Below are 16820 nucleotides of genomic sequence, written 5' to 3'. Positions count from 1 at the left end.
ACCACAAATCCTTCATACAGCAGCTGAGACGATTTAGCTTTTGTACAACAGGATAAGTAAACAGTCAGCAGTGAGCCGGGAACATGGGATCATGGACAGCAAATCTGCACAAGACCCTAACCTTGTATAAATATCACATTTATAGGTTGGGAATTTCGTGCAGCATGAACTCGAGTTCAGCAACATTTTTTCTTTTAACTAATTGTGTGGATGGAAATATTCTATGGTAAAGATTAAGAATAATTCTTGTTCCCAGAATGTCCTGTGCTTTCACAGCATTCCTGCTATCTGAAAGAACTGCCAGACTAGTCTTCTTATCTCACCTTACACTCTGCCAGTCAGGTAGATTGTTAGCTTTGTGACTGACATATCTCCCACTGTGTGATATTGATCTATTATGTCTGCTGGAAATGAGAATGGAGAACTTTTAACATTCTCATAATAAGAGGAAGCAATGCTAAGAAATTGTGTATATTCTAGACAAACCCAGGTCCCTTCTATACTATAGTTCACACCCTTCATCATTCAGCCTGAAGAAATGTTTTTCACTACTTGAAATATTAACCCACTCTTGTGAAGAACAAAGCTTCCCAGCATTAAGTGTCTGTTATAGAGTGCCTATCCACATACTAGCTTTATATATATATATATATATATATATATATATATATATAAAAACCTTTTCTCTCTTTCTAAAACACATTTCTCTTATGTGACCATTTGATTCACTAAATGTCTATTTAATACCCTTTAAACCCCAAGCAGAATATACAATGAGGGGTTAATGCAGCATGTGAAGAGATGCAGGGAAGGGAGCTGCTCTGTACCTTATCTCCATAGAAACTGTTGAGTGAGAGCAGCGTGTAACTGTATTACACAGGAGGAATATGATTTAATAAAACAGATAATGGATCTGCCGGGCCGTCTGGACCACATCAGCCAGAAGTGTTTGGTGTGCCCTGTGTATGTTTGAACCATGGCTCCTCTTTAGCTGGGTTCATCATCTTCCTTACAAAAAGTAAAACCCTGCTGTTGATACAGTCTCGCTACATTGAAAAATATCCTGCTATAGTTTGTTTCCATGAAGAGATAATAATCTTTATATTTTTGTCCACAGATAACAAATATGTAAAACACAGTTTATATTAATCTTTATTTGTAGTTTACTTTCCAAGGAATATGCACATTTATATCTTATGTTTATCTGAAGCCCCCAATCTTGTTTTCACCCCCAAACTCTCATATCATTCATATTCCACAACCTACCTATCTGCTTCCCTCTTACTTTCTGAACCTACCATTAATGCACTCCCAATTGACTGATTACATCTCCCAAAACACAATTTGTTATCCCACCATACCAATGTGACATGATTAGGCACACTGAACCCACATTTTTTCTTTCATGATTCAGATGGATCATGCAATTTTAAGCAACTTTCTAATTTACTCCTAGTATCAATTTTTCTGAATGTAAATCTTAGCTGCCAGCCCATTTTAGGTTTAGCACCATGGATAACGCTTGCTTATTGGAGGCTGACATTTACCCACCAATAAGCAAGCATAACCCAGGTTCTTAACCAAAAATGGGCCGGCTCCTATGCACACATTCCTGCTTTTTAAATAAAGATATCAAGAGAACAAAGACAAATTGATAATAGGAGTAAATTAGAAAGTTGCTTAAAATTGTATGCTCTATCTGAATCATTAAAGAAAATATTTGCGTTTAGTGTCCCTTTAAGGGCTGTTGAGCTTGAAACAACGTCATTTTTGTACCTGGACCTTATGAAACAACATTTTTTTATATATGTGGCTGGATTTATATAATTTAATATGTAAGGAGTTGACCAATCCAATATGTATAAGGTCCCACCAGTCCACACTCTGCAAACCTGAATCAGTTCTCAGCCCATCCATCTCCTTCACACTCTGTTACTCCGCTTCTATTACTCCCCTAAGCTATTCTCTACAATGATGCCACTGCATATCATTAAATGAACATCAAGCCATCTTACCACTCTTCTCCTGCTTTTTCCTCCATCTCTTCATATACCTCACAGTTACCCTCCCTCCTCTATCCTTAGCTCTCTATGTATATCTCATCTTCCTACACTCCAGAAAGCTCATCTATGCATCTCACCCTAATTAATTCCATATGATATATCTCTGCATCTCTCCCTTGCTCTCCATCTGTACTCCTCTACTGTAGTTTATCTGCACCTCATTCTCCAAAACTTCAACCACTATGCTGCATCTACTCTTTCATTCCCCAACCACATCTATTGATTCCCAACACCTGCTCTCTTCCTATGCACCTGTCTAAATAATATACTCAATAGAGTGCTGAAGAGTATAGTGATATATCCATAAGCATCTCTAGGGCAGAGGGTCATGTGTGTCACACAACTAAGCATACGCACACATTTATATAGTTTACTTCATTAGCAGTAGTTTTTGGTATTGGAATTATTATTAGTAGCTCCCCTGTGTCACCCTATTATGATTCTAGGGATGTCTTTGGATGCACTAATTCTATGCACTGTCCCTCTCCTAACCTCCCTTAAATTATTGATTACATCACTTTTTCTTGCACTCCAATACCTTTCTGCTTTTCTCATTTTGCATTACTCCGTATCTCACAGTATTTCCTACACTGTAATAGCCTAACATCTGTCTATACTCATCTTACACAGTATACAAATCTCTTGATCCGGATTCCCACAATTACCTATCTGCATCCCCCTCTCCTGCATCCCTCAACCAGAATTTTTAAACTCTGCCTTCTGCATCCCCCAATCACTTCTCTGCATCTCATCTTCTTCTAACCATATATTTTAACCTCCCTCATGCATTGTCCAATGAAATCCCTGTGGCTCTCCCTCAGCATCATCTTTCTGGACATCTACAATTATTTTAATTTATTTCTCACTTATGCTTATACCAAGTTATCTCTCCATCTACTGTTTCCCCATCCACAGTTCTGCCCTTGTACCCTCAAGCCATCTCTAATCATATTACAGCGCTGTGGAATCTGTTGGCGCTCTACAAATAACCGATAATAATAATAATTTTCCCAATTCACCTCTTTGTATTGAGTTTTAAACTTCAAGTAATTTTATCTCATATAGATGGCCTACATATATACCAGATCATTTATCTGTGTTTCTGTGTAATGCACTCCCTATTCATTTCTCTGCTTTATGCCATAACCAGCCATCTAGATCACACACTTAGGGTTGCTAGGTGTCCAGTATTTAACCGGACAGTCCAGTATTTTAGAAGGCTATCCAGTAAAATCTTAAAGGGGTTAAAGTACCCTAAGTGTCATCTAAATGTAAAGGACCTTCTATGCTGCTATGCATTACAAAATATAGCCCAAATGTTCTATTATATGTGTTAGAGGCAGCCATGTGGATTATTAAACCAATTCTGTGTATGTGTGTGTGCTCCTGGCAGTCAAGGTATCAAATCACTACTGCGTTTGTGTGTTACTAGCAACCAAGAGGGTGAAAAATATACATGGTGGAATCAAACGTGAGCCTAATGTTGAGCTTTTGAGGGGATAATTTGTGTGACCCCTAACTACCACCCCTATCTTGGTAACTATAGGTTGTCTGGTACTTTTATGGAGCAAAGCTGGCAACCCTACACACACTACTACACACATTTTTTTTCCATTTGGGCTTGGAGTTACACAACAAAATCCCTACATCTCTGCATGCACCAATTACCTTGGTATCACCCCCTCATGCAGGACCCAACGGACTCCCAATAACCTATTTGCCTCTGTCTCCCACGGTTATCTAAGCACCTCTCTGAATCTACACCTCATAAATTCCTCAGATAATTTCTCTGGCCAATGTCTTTTCTTCTCCCACAAAAATGTCTCTGTCTCTTATTCAGTCATCTGCATTTCTCCTCAACATTTACCAAAGAAACTCTCTGCATCTACCCCATCTACACTATCTCAATTTTCTGCTCCTACGTTGACCTCTTCAAGCATTTTATTACATCTACATATGTCCACATTTCTTTAACGTCCCTCTGCATTTCCCACTTCTACACTACCTAATCCCCTCTAACCTGTCGCACTCCCCAACAAACCTTCCTTGGATTTTCCTTTGGCTTATTTGATCAGCCACCCCCCAATGTTTTTTAAACTCTAGTTCCTACTTGTGCTATCCCCTCCTAGTACTCCCACCACTATCCAACTGTTCCCAGTTCTTCCTCATGTCTCCTGCTCACTTCCACCCACTCTGCTCCCATATTTATCCTGTATGTTGTTTTGCTAGCAGCATTTCAGAGAGGATGCTGTTCTCACAATAATTTAATTCATTACAGATTAACACATCCGACCTTCTCTGAAGTCTAAGAACAGAGCAACAATTTATAATATATGTTATATATAGTATATATATTTTCTCTACATATGCTTCAACAGGAGCAGTCTAGCCACTCTGAATAAAAAATAGTTTGCTTTATTTTTAAAGAACATTGATCCAGACCCAAGAAACACTGCAGGAGTTAAGAAAGCAGTGATACTGTGAGGGGGAGGGGAATACCGAACAGACTAACAATATATTATCTCATTTGCAGCGAAGGGTTATTTGATTGACAAATGGGTAGTTGGGTTTTAAAATTTCCCTAATAAGGGTTCAAAGTATAGAAACACGAAGGAACTGAGCTGGGTGTATAATTTTCGTTTGGTGCACACAAAAAAATCACTGAATATCTCATGACTCCTCAGCCAGGAATAGACCATGTTGTAATTATGTGCTGGAGAATGACATTTATTATCTTTTCTAGGAATTCATTTAGAGGAGCATTATGCGCTCTGACTCCAATTGAGTTATCAACAAACAGAGAAGGTGGATATTGCAGCTGTATGCTCCTCTCTAACACCAGGCTGGAAATGTCAGGGCAAATGGAACATTTGCTATATAAACAAAAGGATAGAAAGCTACATACTGAAAGAAAGAAACCCACATATTTGGGGACTAAAAACTGCACATTTAACTAAATAGCATGCCTGAGGGAGAGCTCAGACACTTTTTTCCCCCCTTAGGGATCAATGTCGACAGACACTTTTTCCTAATCCATGAAAAATCACATTATTACGGCTACTCCTCTTGACAGTTTTACTATGCAATGTGTCATTCACTTGCCTTCTGCATGTATTTTTGATGAAGGAGGTGCAGGTGGGGGGTGGAGAATGGTCTGTGTAGGTCCATTCTGTTGTTGTTTGTTGTTATGTGTTTGTTTGGTGATTACAAATATCCCAAGTGCCACCGTGCAGAATTACTGGGCTAGACAAAAGGTTAGGATTTCATACAGTCACAACAAAACCATATTTCAGCCAGGGTTCTCATTAAAAAGGTTTACTCATAGGAATGGACGCACACAGTGCTCTTTCTGATGGAGTATATGTATTATAATGCAACACTTCTCATATACTCAGTGCCACAGAACTGTAGCTATCAGTCCTGTTTCTTTACATTACTTTATGTGCTAAGTTTATCAATAAAATGTTTTCAATTAAATAAAAAATACTCAAATGTGTATAAAGAAATTTTTCATTAAAAAATAATCTGTAGAGCTGTTAGACCCTGAGTGACCCCCACCCCACCACCTTTTTTGTATTCCACAAATCTGCTCTGCCTAAACACTTAAATCAGCTGCGTCCACCCAGTTTATCTTCCTTAACTATTTAGTTCCATCTATATTCATCCGATTCAGAGCTCAAGTAACAAAATGCTATTACCAAGGAAAGTAATTCCATAAATTAATCATTATTTATTTTTTTCAAAGCTTTACTTACATTTCATTGATCTGGTTACTATTCTGCATCAGATCATCCCCCGCTCCTAATCTTGTATATCTCAATAAAAACACAGCATTTCTATATTTTGCTGAATTCTCTTTATGAACATAAAACTAGTACAGATTAAAAATGCACTGCACACAGAAAATGGCATCACATATACAAAAAAAAAGCAATTTAACATCGTTAAAGGGACACGAAACCCCCCAAAAAATATTTCATGATTCAGATAGAGAATATGATTTTAAACTTCCCAATTTACTTCTATTATTTAATTTGCTTCCTTATCTTGTTATCCTTTGCTGAAAGTTTTATCTAGGCCAGCTCTGGAGCAACAAAGAACCTATGTTCTAGCTGCTGATTGGTGGCTGCATATATATACCGATTGTCATTGGCTCACCCATGTGTTCAGTCAGCAACCAGTAGTGCATAGCTGTTCAAATGATACTAAGAGAATGAAGCAAATTTGATAATAGAAGTAAACTGGAAAGTTGTTTAAAATTGTATGTTCTGTCTAAATCATGAAAGGAAAAATGTGGGTTTCATTTCCCGTTAAATATATTTTCAAAGGAAAATGGTTGAGTAATAGATGTTTAAGCTTAAAGGGACATGAAACACATTTTTTTTCTTTCATGATTCAGACAGAGTTTATAATTTTAAACAACTTTCCAATTTACTTCTATTATCAATTTTTGTTTTATTCTATTGGTATCATTTATTGAAGGAGCAGCACTGCACTACTGGGAGCTACCTGAACACATTGTTTAGCCAATGATAAGAGGTATATATGTGCAGCCACCAATAAGCAGCTAGCTCCCAGCTCCTGAGCCTACCTAGGTATGCTTTTCAACATAGGATACACAAGAGAACCAAGAAAATTAGATAATAGAAATAAATTGGAAAGTTTGACAAGTGAAAGAATGTTTTTGGGTTTCATGACCTTTTTAGAAGATGTAATTCCTGTTTGTGCACAACTAATACCTAAGTATCAATAGTTCTCTTTAAAGGGACACTAAACGATGAAAAAAATGTAACTTTAACTTATCAATACCTATATTTTAACGATATTTGTAATTAACTTTGCGTGTCATATTTTTACCGTACTCTTGTTATGCTGCTCCGAAATTTTATTGATTTCCAAACCCACCGATCTAATCATATTTGTATTTCACGAATCGTGTCTGATAACCTGAGTTATCAAGATGTCCGACTTTGTGCATAATGCGCATGCGCTATCTTATTGAAACGTCATTACATACGTCACATTCCATTTACACTGCAGACCAACTGAATGCCAATAACTTGTTTTGGGTAAGTCTGGCATCTAAGCGGTAATCTGCACATGCGCTAGTGGCCGTATAGTATTGCGCATGCGCAGGGTGACGAATGCAAGCGATAATGAGATGCACAAAATCGCGCTGTGATTGGCTAATAGTTTTTGCATTGAAGGCACCAGAAACGGGGGTTTGGCTTTGATGAAGTTTTTTCATAAATGTCATATAATATTTTATTCATCTTCTAACGCTCGTTTTCCGTTCAAAGTGGGTAAGTTTTGCTAATGAAGGTTTATAGATACGATTTTTATAAAATTTAAACAACTAAAAATTCAAAGTTTTGGAATCCTTTAAGCAAAATTTTGCTAAATCTGACAGTAATAATTAAAACAACTGATTTCTCATGAAATTGTCTATATAGGGGCTGTGGGCATTTAGAAGAAAGAAAGATATGAATGAGTACTGTATAAATGGTTGTCCACCTCATTAAATCATGTGATCCTGTCAGTCTCTCCCGCCTCCATATGCAGAGAACACACCTCCTGCTAAGTGCTAACATAAGGAATAATAAGAACAAGGAGGAAATCATTTCATACCTGCAGCAAATTCCCGTATATTCTCCGGCCTTCTCAAAAGAACCTCTCTAAAGATAGAATGAAATACACAACGTTAGAAGTCTGTAAATGCAGCTCACAGGCAATCAGATGACCTTTATCCCATACATAAAACATATGTGCACGGTTGATGCTTTGTTTTAAAGGGGTCTATACCAATCAGTTAGTAGAGCCGTGTGAAGTGTCTTCCATAGCTTTTTGTAAGAATTTCAAATTAAAGACCATTCCATACCCCAAAAAACACATGTGGTTTTCAGTAGCTTCACCAAAACTTTGCATTGAAAGACTTTGACAGTGACATTCCAACCCATCAGAAACAGTGGGAACCCCAGAAATTTCTTCTTGGAGGGCAGTTCTAGGAGGCCAACCAGTGATTTGTGGGCAGGGCCTCAACTGGAGGGCGAGAATAGTCGTCTCATAGATGGGCCAAATGTGTAATGGACGGGGATGGGCATGCACCGAGTGAGCCGCCTAGAACTGCTGCAGTGCCTGGGCAGAGTGGTGGTGGGAAGCTACTGTTGGGGAGATGGCCAGCCATTATGCTGACGGGGGGGGGGGTTAGTGCCACTATTTTAGTGGATTCTCATATTATTTTCAGCCTTAAAGGGACAGTCAACACCAGAATTTTTAATGTTTTAAAAGATAGATAATCCCTTTATTACCTATTCCCCAGTTTTGCATAACCAGCACAGTTATATTAATATACTTTTTACCTCTGTGATTAACTTGTATCTAAGCATCTTCTGACAGTCCCCTGATAACATGACATTTTGTTTTAAAGAACCTGACCAACCCTGGTGGGACCGTCTGAATCTACTGCTGCCATCTGTTGAAATACTACATCTAAATCTACCTAGGTATGCTTTTAAACAAAGGATATCAAAGGAATTAAATCAATTTGATAATAGAAATAAATTGAAAAATTAGTTAAAAAGAGATAATATGTGACTAGTTATGTGTTTAACTCTTTTCTAGTGAGGCTTAAATGCAAAAATAACATGTTCTAACTAATCAGAGAATTTTATTTTTGCCTTAGGATAACCCTTTTATCAATAAAACGGTTTTCTGGTTTAATAATACAAATAAAATACACGTAATAGGTTGAATATTGTTTTGACTTTCATACAAGAGTATGTTGACTAATGATATTATGGAATGTGGGTTTAGACATTTAAGGTAACATATACAGCACAGTTGTATTTTATTGTATTATATTTTATTTTAGAACATTTGTTTTCCATTTGCTAAAATGTGAATGTTACGAAAGTCTTATTGAAATAAATACTGTATATATTTATCTATCTATCTATATATATATATATATATATATATATATATATGCATCTTAGAAATTGAGATTGTTAATTAAGAAGGTTATTTATTTCATCTTCTGATTTCAGCTTGGACTTACTGTACCAGCTATTATCTACATGTAAATCTGAAGGATGCTCTTGTATTTATTTATTTTTTTACATTCAATACAAAAAGTTAATAAAGAAAATAAAAAATAAAATACACACCTTAGATACTGAGATAAAAATGTTATTTATTTATTTTTTATTATTGCAATTAAAAAAATGTGGACCATTTTAAAAACTATGAATTATACAATTAAACAAAATAATGTAAAATTAATTACGTTACATTAATTTTATTGGTCAAGTGCAAAAACCTGCAGTCAATATCAGCATTGAATCAATTGGCTGTCATTGGCCTTGTATCCTTTCCTTTCACTAAGCTCGGCAGAAATGCATGCACAAACCTTTGTGAAGTACCTGTTTATTATTTATTATTACATGTTTAACAATATTTTCCCTGTATATTGTATATGTCATTTGAGAGTGTTTACTAATTCAAACTGCTAATGGAATAGCTTGGCTTGGAAAGGAAAGCAAAAAAAATATATATAATAATAATTTGAGCTTGCATATGACATTTTCCCCACAGCATTTCTGATTAATTAGACTGAGGGCCACTGTTTGCTAGGTACTGTTCATTAAAATAATCTCTTCATAAAGATATGTACTGGTTTTATTACCGTATAAATCCAGACAGCAGAAAGTCTACCTCACCATGACTTCTTAGATATCGCTCATTACTGATCTGTGTTTCAATCTGCAGAAATAAAAACATAAGAGTCACTAATAGTGGGTGAGATCCTAGGATCCACACTCAAACCAAAATAAGAGGTCCTCAGAGATGGGGTTTTATTTATGTCGTACCACAAAACTGAAATATATTACTATTAAGGAAAACACAATTTATGCTTACCTGATAAATTACTTTCTCCAACGGTGTGTCCGGTCCACGGCGTCATCCATTACTTGTGGGAAATATTCTCCCCCACAGGGAAAGGCAAGGAGAGCACACAGCAAGAGCTGTCCATATAGCTCCCCCTCTGGCTCCGCCCCCCAGTCATTCGACCGACGGTTAGGAGAAAAAGGAGAAACTATAGGGTGCCGTGGTGACTGTAGTGTATAAAGAAAAACATTTTCAACCTGATTAGGAAACCAGGGCGGGCCGTGGACCGGACACACCGTTGGAGAAAGTAATTTATCAGGTAAGCATAAATTCTGTTTTCTCCAACATTGGTGTGTCCGGTCCACGGCGTCATCCATTACTTGTGGAAACCAATACCAAAGCTTTAGGACACGGATGAAGGGAGGGAGCAAATCAGGTTACCTAAATGGAAGGCACAACGGCTTGCAAAACCTTTCTCCCAAAAATAGCCTCCGAAGAAGCATAAGTAATGTATCAAATTTGTAGAATTTTGCAAAAGTGTGCAGAGAGGACCAAGTCGCTGCCTTACATATCTGATCAACAGAAGCCTCGTTCTTGTAGGCCCAAGTGGAAGCCACAGCCCTAGTAAAGTGAGCTGTGATTCGGTCAGGAGGTTGCCGTCCGGCAGTCTCATAAGCCAATCGGATAATGCTTTTCAGCCAGAAAGAGGGAGAGGTAGCAGTAGCTTTTTGACCTCTCCTCTTACCAGAGTAAACGACAAACAAAGATGAGGTTTGTCTAAAATCTTTTGTTGCTTCTAAGTAGAACTTTAAAGCACGAACAACATCTAAATTGTGTAATAAACGTTCCTTCTTTGAAACTGGATTCGGACACAGAGAAGGAACAACTATTTCCTGGTTAATATTCTTGTTGGAAACAACTTTTGGAAGAAAACCAGGCTTAGTACGCAAAACAACCTATTCTGAATGGAAAACCAGATAGGGTGGATTACATTGCAAAGCAGATAATTCAGAAACTCTTCTAGCAGAAGAAATAGCAACAAAAAACAGAACTTTCCAAGATAATAACTTAATATCTATGGAATGTAAAGGTTCAAACGGAACCCCTTGAAGAACTGAAAGAACTAAATTTAGACTCCAAGGAGGAGTCATGGGTCTGTAAACAGGCTTGATTCTAACCAAAGCCTGAACAAAAGCTTGTACATCTGGCACAGCTGCCAGTCGTTTGTGTAACAAGACAGATAAAGCAGAAATCTGTCCTTTTAGAGAACTAGCTGACAACCCTTTATCCAAACCTTCTTGGAGAAAGGAGAGAATCTTTGGAATTTTAATCTTACTCCAGGAGAATCCCTTGGATTCACACCAGCAGATATATTTTTTCCATATTTTATGGTAAATGTTTCTAGTCACAGGTTTTCTGGCTTGGACCAGAGTATCTATCACAGAATTCGAAAACCCACGCTTGGATAAAATCAAGCGTTCAATTTCCAAGCAGTCAGCTGCAGAGAAACTAGATTTGGAAGTTCGAATGGACCTTGTACTAGAAGATCCTGTCTCAAAGGTAGCTTCCATGGTGGAGCCGATGACATATTCACCAGGTCTGCATACCAAGTCCATCCAGGCTACTAAGCGGTCCATCTCTCAGCGAGACTAAGGGTAACCGTAACATTTGGCGGCAGCGGCGGGATTTTCCTGGATTTCCTAGGAGAGGTACAGAACGGATGGAGAGCGCTTACGAAAAATTGAAGCGTACAACCCTAAAGGATTTACTTGAAAGCAGAGGGGGGTACGCCAGCAACCGGCCGAGGAGAGAGCTGATCGCAGAATTGACCGAACTGGATCAGAGCTTCACAATGGCGGAAACACCGACCACGATTAGTGACGAAAAAACCAGGATTGTTCGGGAAAGGCTCTCATTATACGGGCCGAACCCCTCCATGGAATTGGTACAGCAGTTGATGGCGGAGGCGGACGAGGATATACGAGAGACTCGAGCCCACGAACTCAACCTAGCGAACGCACACCGCAATGCTGAAGCCCCGCAGGTAATCATCCCTGTCGAAAATGCTGGGAGGCCCAAGATACCCTATGCGGCATTTCGACCCTTTCTAGAGAGCGAGACAGGGATTGATGAATATTTGGCGGACTTCGAAAGGCAATGTGCCCTGCACCAGATTCCCAACAGAGAGTGGCCCACGATATTGTCTGGGAAACTATCCGGGCGAGCCCTGGAAGCCTTTCGTACTCTGGGTGCTGAGGAAATGACACAGTATGAGCTAGTTAAGGAGACACTGTTGCGACGGTACGCTGTAACTCCGGACACGTATCGCCGACAGTTTCGGGGCACGGAAAAGAAGCCTAACGATACCCATATAGAATGGGCGCACCGAATGCGGAGAGCGGCAAATCACTGGCTGAGCGGAAGTAAAGCGGTGACTGGGGAGGAAATTTTACAATTGTTTCTCTTAGAACATTTTTATAATGGCATGGAACAGCAAGGGAAGGAATGGCTGCGAGACAGGCGGCCTTCTACCTTAGAAGAAGCAGCCAAATTGGCCGATGAACATTATGACTCCCGTCTTCACGAACCCATGAACTACCGAGCTCCAGCACGGGTCGAACCCAGAGAGGTTTACCGTGCACCCCCTCGTGCTGAATTCCGAGCCCCGGTGCCCACAGGGCCCGTCCGACACTCAGGACCACCCAATAACAGCTCTGAGCGTCCCAGACCGACTTGCCACCGATGCAAGCGACCAGGGCATTTCATGGCTAGCTGCCCCCTTAATATGCACCAGACACCCAGGAATTACAATTACCCCTCTGGGTCCTATTGTCCGGCCCGGGCCCTCTGTGTTAACCAAGAGGCCCCTATGGAGGGATATGTGGGGCCGCTTCACGAGGCAGACCCTGTATATGCTGCCTCAGATAACCGCCAGCACCATCGGCAGAGGGTATGGCTCGAGGGGCGATCTACCGAGGGATTGCGAGACACAGGGGCTACTATCACGCTGGTACAGAGTCATTTGGTGCCAGAGCACAAGCGATCCAGACAGACTGTGGCCGTTAGAGTGGCGGGGGGGGTTGTGTACAAAATTCCAACAGCTAAAGTGCATCTTGATTGGGGAGTGGGAAAGGGGGCTGTGAACGTGGGCCTAATGGATAATTTACCTGCCGAAGTACTACTGGGCAACGATTTGGGCCCCATGACTTCTGCTTATGCTCCAGTATGCAACAACGAGGCGGACCCAGTGACTATACGGGCCCAAGCCCGGACGGAGCGAGAGCTCTCACCAGTGCGGGAGACACAGGTAAGACCTACCCCGACCTTGCCTGACAGGTTAGGCCCCATACCCTGGGACACCCCAGATGCTTTCGAGGCAGAGTCTAAGACTGACCCGACCTTACAAAAGTACTGGGAACGAGCAGAGACCGGAGGGGGCGGGGCAGATAACGAAACATTCTTATGGGAAAAAGGGAAACTATACCGCTGGACAGAGAAAAGGGGACAGCGTAGGCGACAGCTGGTAGTGCCCCACAAATACTGTCAAGAAATCCTCAAAATAGGCCACGACATCCCCTTAGCAGGCCACCTAGCCGTAACCCGTACCCTACACCGCATTACTCACACGTTCTTTTGGCCAGGGGTGCACGCTGACGTTAGAACTTACTGTAACACCTGCGATGTGTGTCAACGAGTAGGAAGGCGAGGCGATCACCCTAAAGCCCAGCTAGTAAATATGCCCATTGTAGAGGAACCCTTCAGCCGGGTTGCTATTGACCTAGTGGGACCACTGGCTACCCCTAGTCCCTCCGGTAAGCGCTACATTCTTACCGTAGTGGACTACGCTACCAGGTACCCAGAGGCTGTCGCCCTATCCAACATACAAGCGGATACGGTAGCGAATGCACTAGTACAGGTGTTCTCCCGGGTAGGATTTCCAAAGGAAATCCTATCCGACCGAGGCACCCAATTTACGGCTGAATTAACCCAACAACTCTGGCAGGTTTGCAAAATTAAGTCCCTCCTGAGCTGCCCATACCACCCCCAGACGAAAGGGCTGTGTGAGAGGTTCAATGGGACCCTCAAGCAAATGCTCAAGACGTTCACTCAGGAGTACCGAGACTGGGAACGCTTCCTGCCGCACCTCCTATTTGCTTATCGGGAGGTGCCCCAGGAAACGACAGGGTTCTCTCCCTTCGAGTTGCTCTACGGAAGAAAGGTACGGGGACCCCTAAACCTGATCCGGGAGCACTGGGAGGGAGAGATGGAGGCTGACGGTGTCCCCATTGTGCCATACGTGCTGGAACTCAGGGACCGAATGGAGCAATTAGCCAAATCCGTGCGGGCTAATCTCCAGTTGGCCCAGAGAAGACAGAAAGTATGGTACGATCGGGGGGCCCGAAAGAGAATCTTCACCATAGGACAAAAGGTGTTAGTACTTAAGCCGGTGAAGACAGACAAATTGCAGGCGTCCTGGCAGGGTCCCTACCAGATCGTAGAGAAAAGGGGAGACACCACTTATGTGATAGCTAGCTGCCATGACAACAATCTTAGAAAGACATTCCATGTAAACATGCTCAAGGAATATTTTGAGCGACCAGAGAACGTGACGGCCGTATGTTGTTCCCCTCAGGAAGACCCCGACAGTTTACCCATTCCAGACCTATTAGAAAAGAGTCTCCCCACAGGTATAGTGGCGCAGGTTCAGATAGGGGACCGACTTAGCCCCACTGAAAGGGAGCAGCTCAACCAACTCCTCCAGTCCAAACACCTCACCTTCTCCCCGAAGCCAGGGTACACTACTTTAACCACCCACCAGGTAGATACTCCGGGACAAGCTCCCTTGCGCCAGGCTCCGTACCGAATCCCCGAAGCAGTTAGGACAGGAATGAAGAAGGAGATCGATGAGATGCTCCAGCTCAGGGTAATTGAGCCCTCCGATAGTCCATGGGCCTCCCCAGTTGTCTTGGTGCCCAAGAAAGATGGGACCACCCGGTTCTGCGTAGACTATCGGAGGCTCAATGAAAATACCGTGACGGACGCTTACCCTATGCCCAGTGTAGACGAGCTACTCGATCGTATAGCCAGGGGAAATTACCTGACCACTATTGACCTCTGCAAAGGTTACTGGCAGATTCCCCTGGCCCCGGAGGCTATCCCCAAGTCGGCATTCGTCACCCCATTCGGCTTATATCAGTTTAGGGTAATGCCGTTTGGGATGAAGAATGCCCCAGCTACATTCCAGCGCTTGGTGGATAGGCTCCTGGATGGCTTCCAGAGTTTTGCTTGCGCCTACCTGGACGACATAGCGATCCACAGTGAGTCCTGGGAGGACCACTTAGCTCATGTGGGAATGGTTCTGGATCAGATCCGGGCTGCTGGCCTGACTCTGAAGCCAGAAAAATGCCACTTTGGGATGGCCGAGGTACAGTACCTGGGTCACCGGGTGGGGTGTGGAAAGCAGCGAGCAGAGCCGGCCAAAATAGAAGCTGTCGCCAATTGGCCCACCCCCATCACTAAGACTCAGGTCCTAGCCTTCCTGGGCACGGCAGGGTACTATAGACGGTTCGTACCAGACTACAGCACACTTGCCAAACCCCTGACTGACTTGACCAAGAAGAACTTACCTCGACAGGTCCTGTGGTCCCCCCACTGTGAAACGGCTTTCCAGGCTCTCAAAAATGCTCTAATTAACGCTCCTGTCTTGGCGGCCCCAGCCCTTAACAAACGTTTTATCGTCCATACAGATGCTTCCATGTTCGGGCTGGGAGCTGTCCTCAGCCAAGTAGGCGAAGATGGAGGGGAGCATCCAGTTGCCTACATCAGCCGGAAGCTCCTGCCCCGCGAAGTCAGCTATGCAGCGGTCGAAAAGGAGTGTTTGGCTTTGGTGTGGGCATTAAAGAAATTGACTCCCTATTTATATGGTCAGGAGTTCACTCTGGTCACCGACCATAACCCGTTGGTGTGGCTGAAGCGGGTCTCTGGAGATAACGGCAGGCTATTACGTTGGAGCTTATCGTTGCAACCCTTCAATTTCACCATTACTTACAGACCTGGGAAACAGAATGGCAACGCCGACGGGTTGTCCAGACAAACCGACCTCAGCCCTGCATAACCAGCAGTCTGGACAGCCTTAGTCTGCCCCGAAAAGGGATCAGACCGTGTCTGCCAGAGTGTTCCACGGAAAGGGAGCACTGTTACAGAAGCATTAGTTATTTTGATGTGAAGAGCTTATTTCCCAGCAGCAATGCCTGAACCAGCAAGCCAGCGCCTAAGAAGGGCTCCAAGAAAACCGTAACAAGTATCATTTCATAAAGAGTTAACTCTTTTTTTTCAGCTTTTAGAAACTATTGCCTAAATACACATTTGCTGGCCTCAGCTCTAAGTTTAGGGATAACCAATCCCATTGTCTAATCACCTCTGGAGCCAGACTGCTAATTGATAAGATGAACTTGTAAACTTGTTATCTTAAGTACTGTAATCCTATTGTGGCCTGTCAAAGGACAGTGCTCTCTATCTAAATGTGTGATGGGGGATTTTGTGCTTCCCCCCCTCTCCCCCTGGGAGTGCCCTGTGTGCATGTAACCTTAATAAAAAGCAGACTGGGCATCCCAGTCCTGAGTTCTTGTTTGACCCTCAATCGCAGCGTTGACTCGTTTTTGTGGGCAGAATGGTATCCTAGCTGTACTGCAGCTAAGGGAGATTATTCTATATTTGCGAGACTCATATAGAATACTATGGAAAGCAGCTTCTCCCCTCTTTAGCAATAGGGATCCAGGCTACTAAGTGGTCCATCTCTCAGCGAGACTAAGGATCTGGACCCGTAGCAAGGAATCTTGAAGTTCTGACGGGACGCCATTAGATCCATGT

At 42.1% G+C, this 16820-nt stretch overlaps 1 protein-coding gene across 1 annotated transcript in view; it reads right to left on the bottom strand.

The window, feature by feature from the left end:
* The window catches only part of RIIAD1 (regulatory subunit of type II PKA R-subunit domain containing 1), a 73366-nt gene that overhangs the window by 34859 nt on the left and 21687 nt on the right, over positions 1 to 16820 (bottom strand). Inside the window, exons 2-3 of the mRNA XM_053695469.1 lie at positions 9748 to 9824; positions 7692 to 7738 (exon numbers count right to left, since the gene is read on the bottom strand). Of these exons, the coding sequence (XP_053551444.1) occupies positions 7692 to 7738; positions 9748 to 9824 (124 nt within the window). The remainder of the gene's footprint in view (positions 1 to 7691; positions 7739 to 9747; positions 9825 to 16820) is intronic.

This window comes from Bombina bombina, chromosome 1, assembly GCF_027579735.1.
Source record: "Bombina bombina isolate aBomBom1 chromosome 1, aBomBom1.pri, whole genome shotgun sequence".
Taxonomy (NCBI): Eukaryota; Metazoa; Chordata; class Amphibia; order Anura; family Bombinatoridae; genus Bombina; species Bombina bombina.
This window is presented reverse-complemented; position numbering and strand designations above follow the sequence as displayed.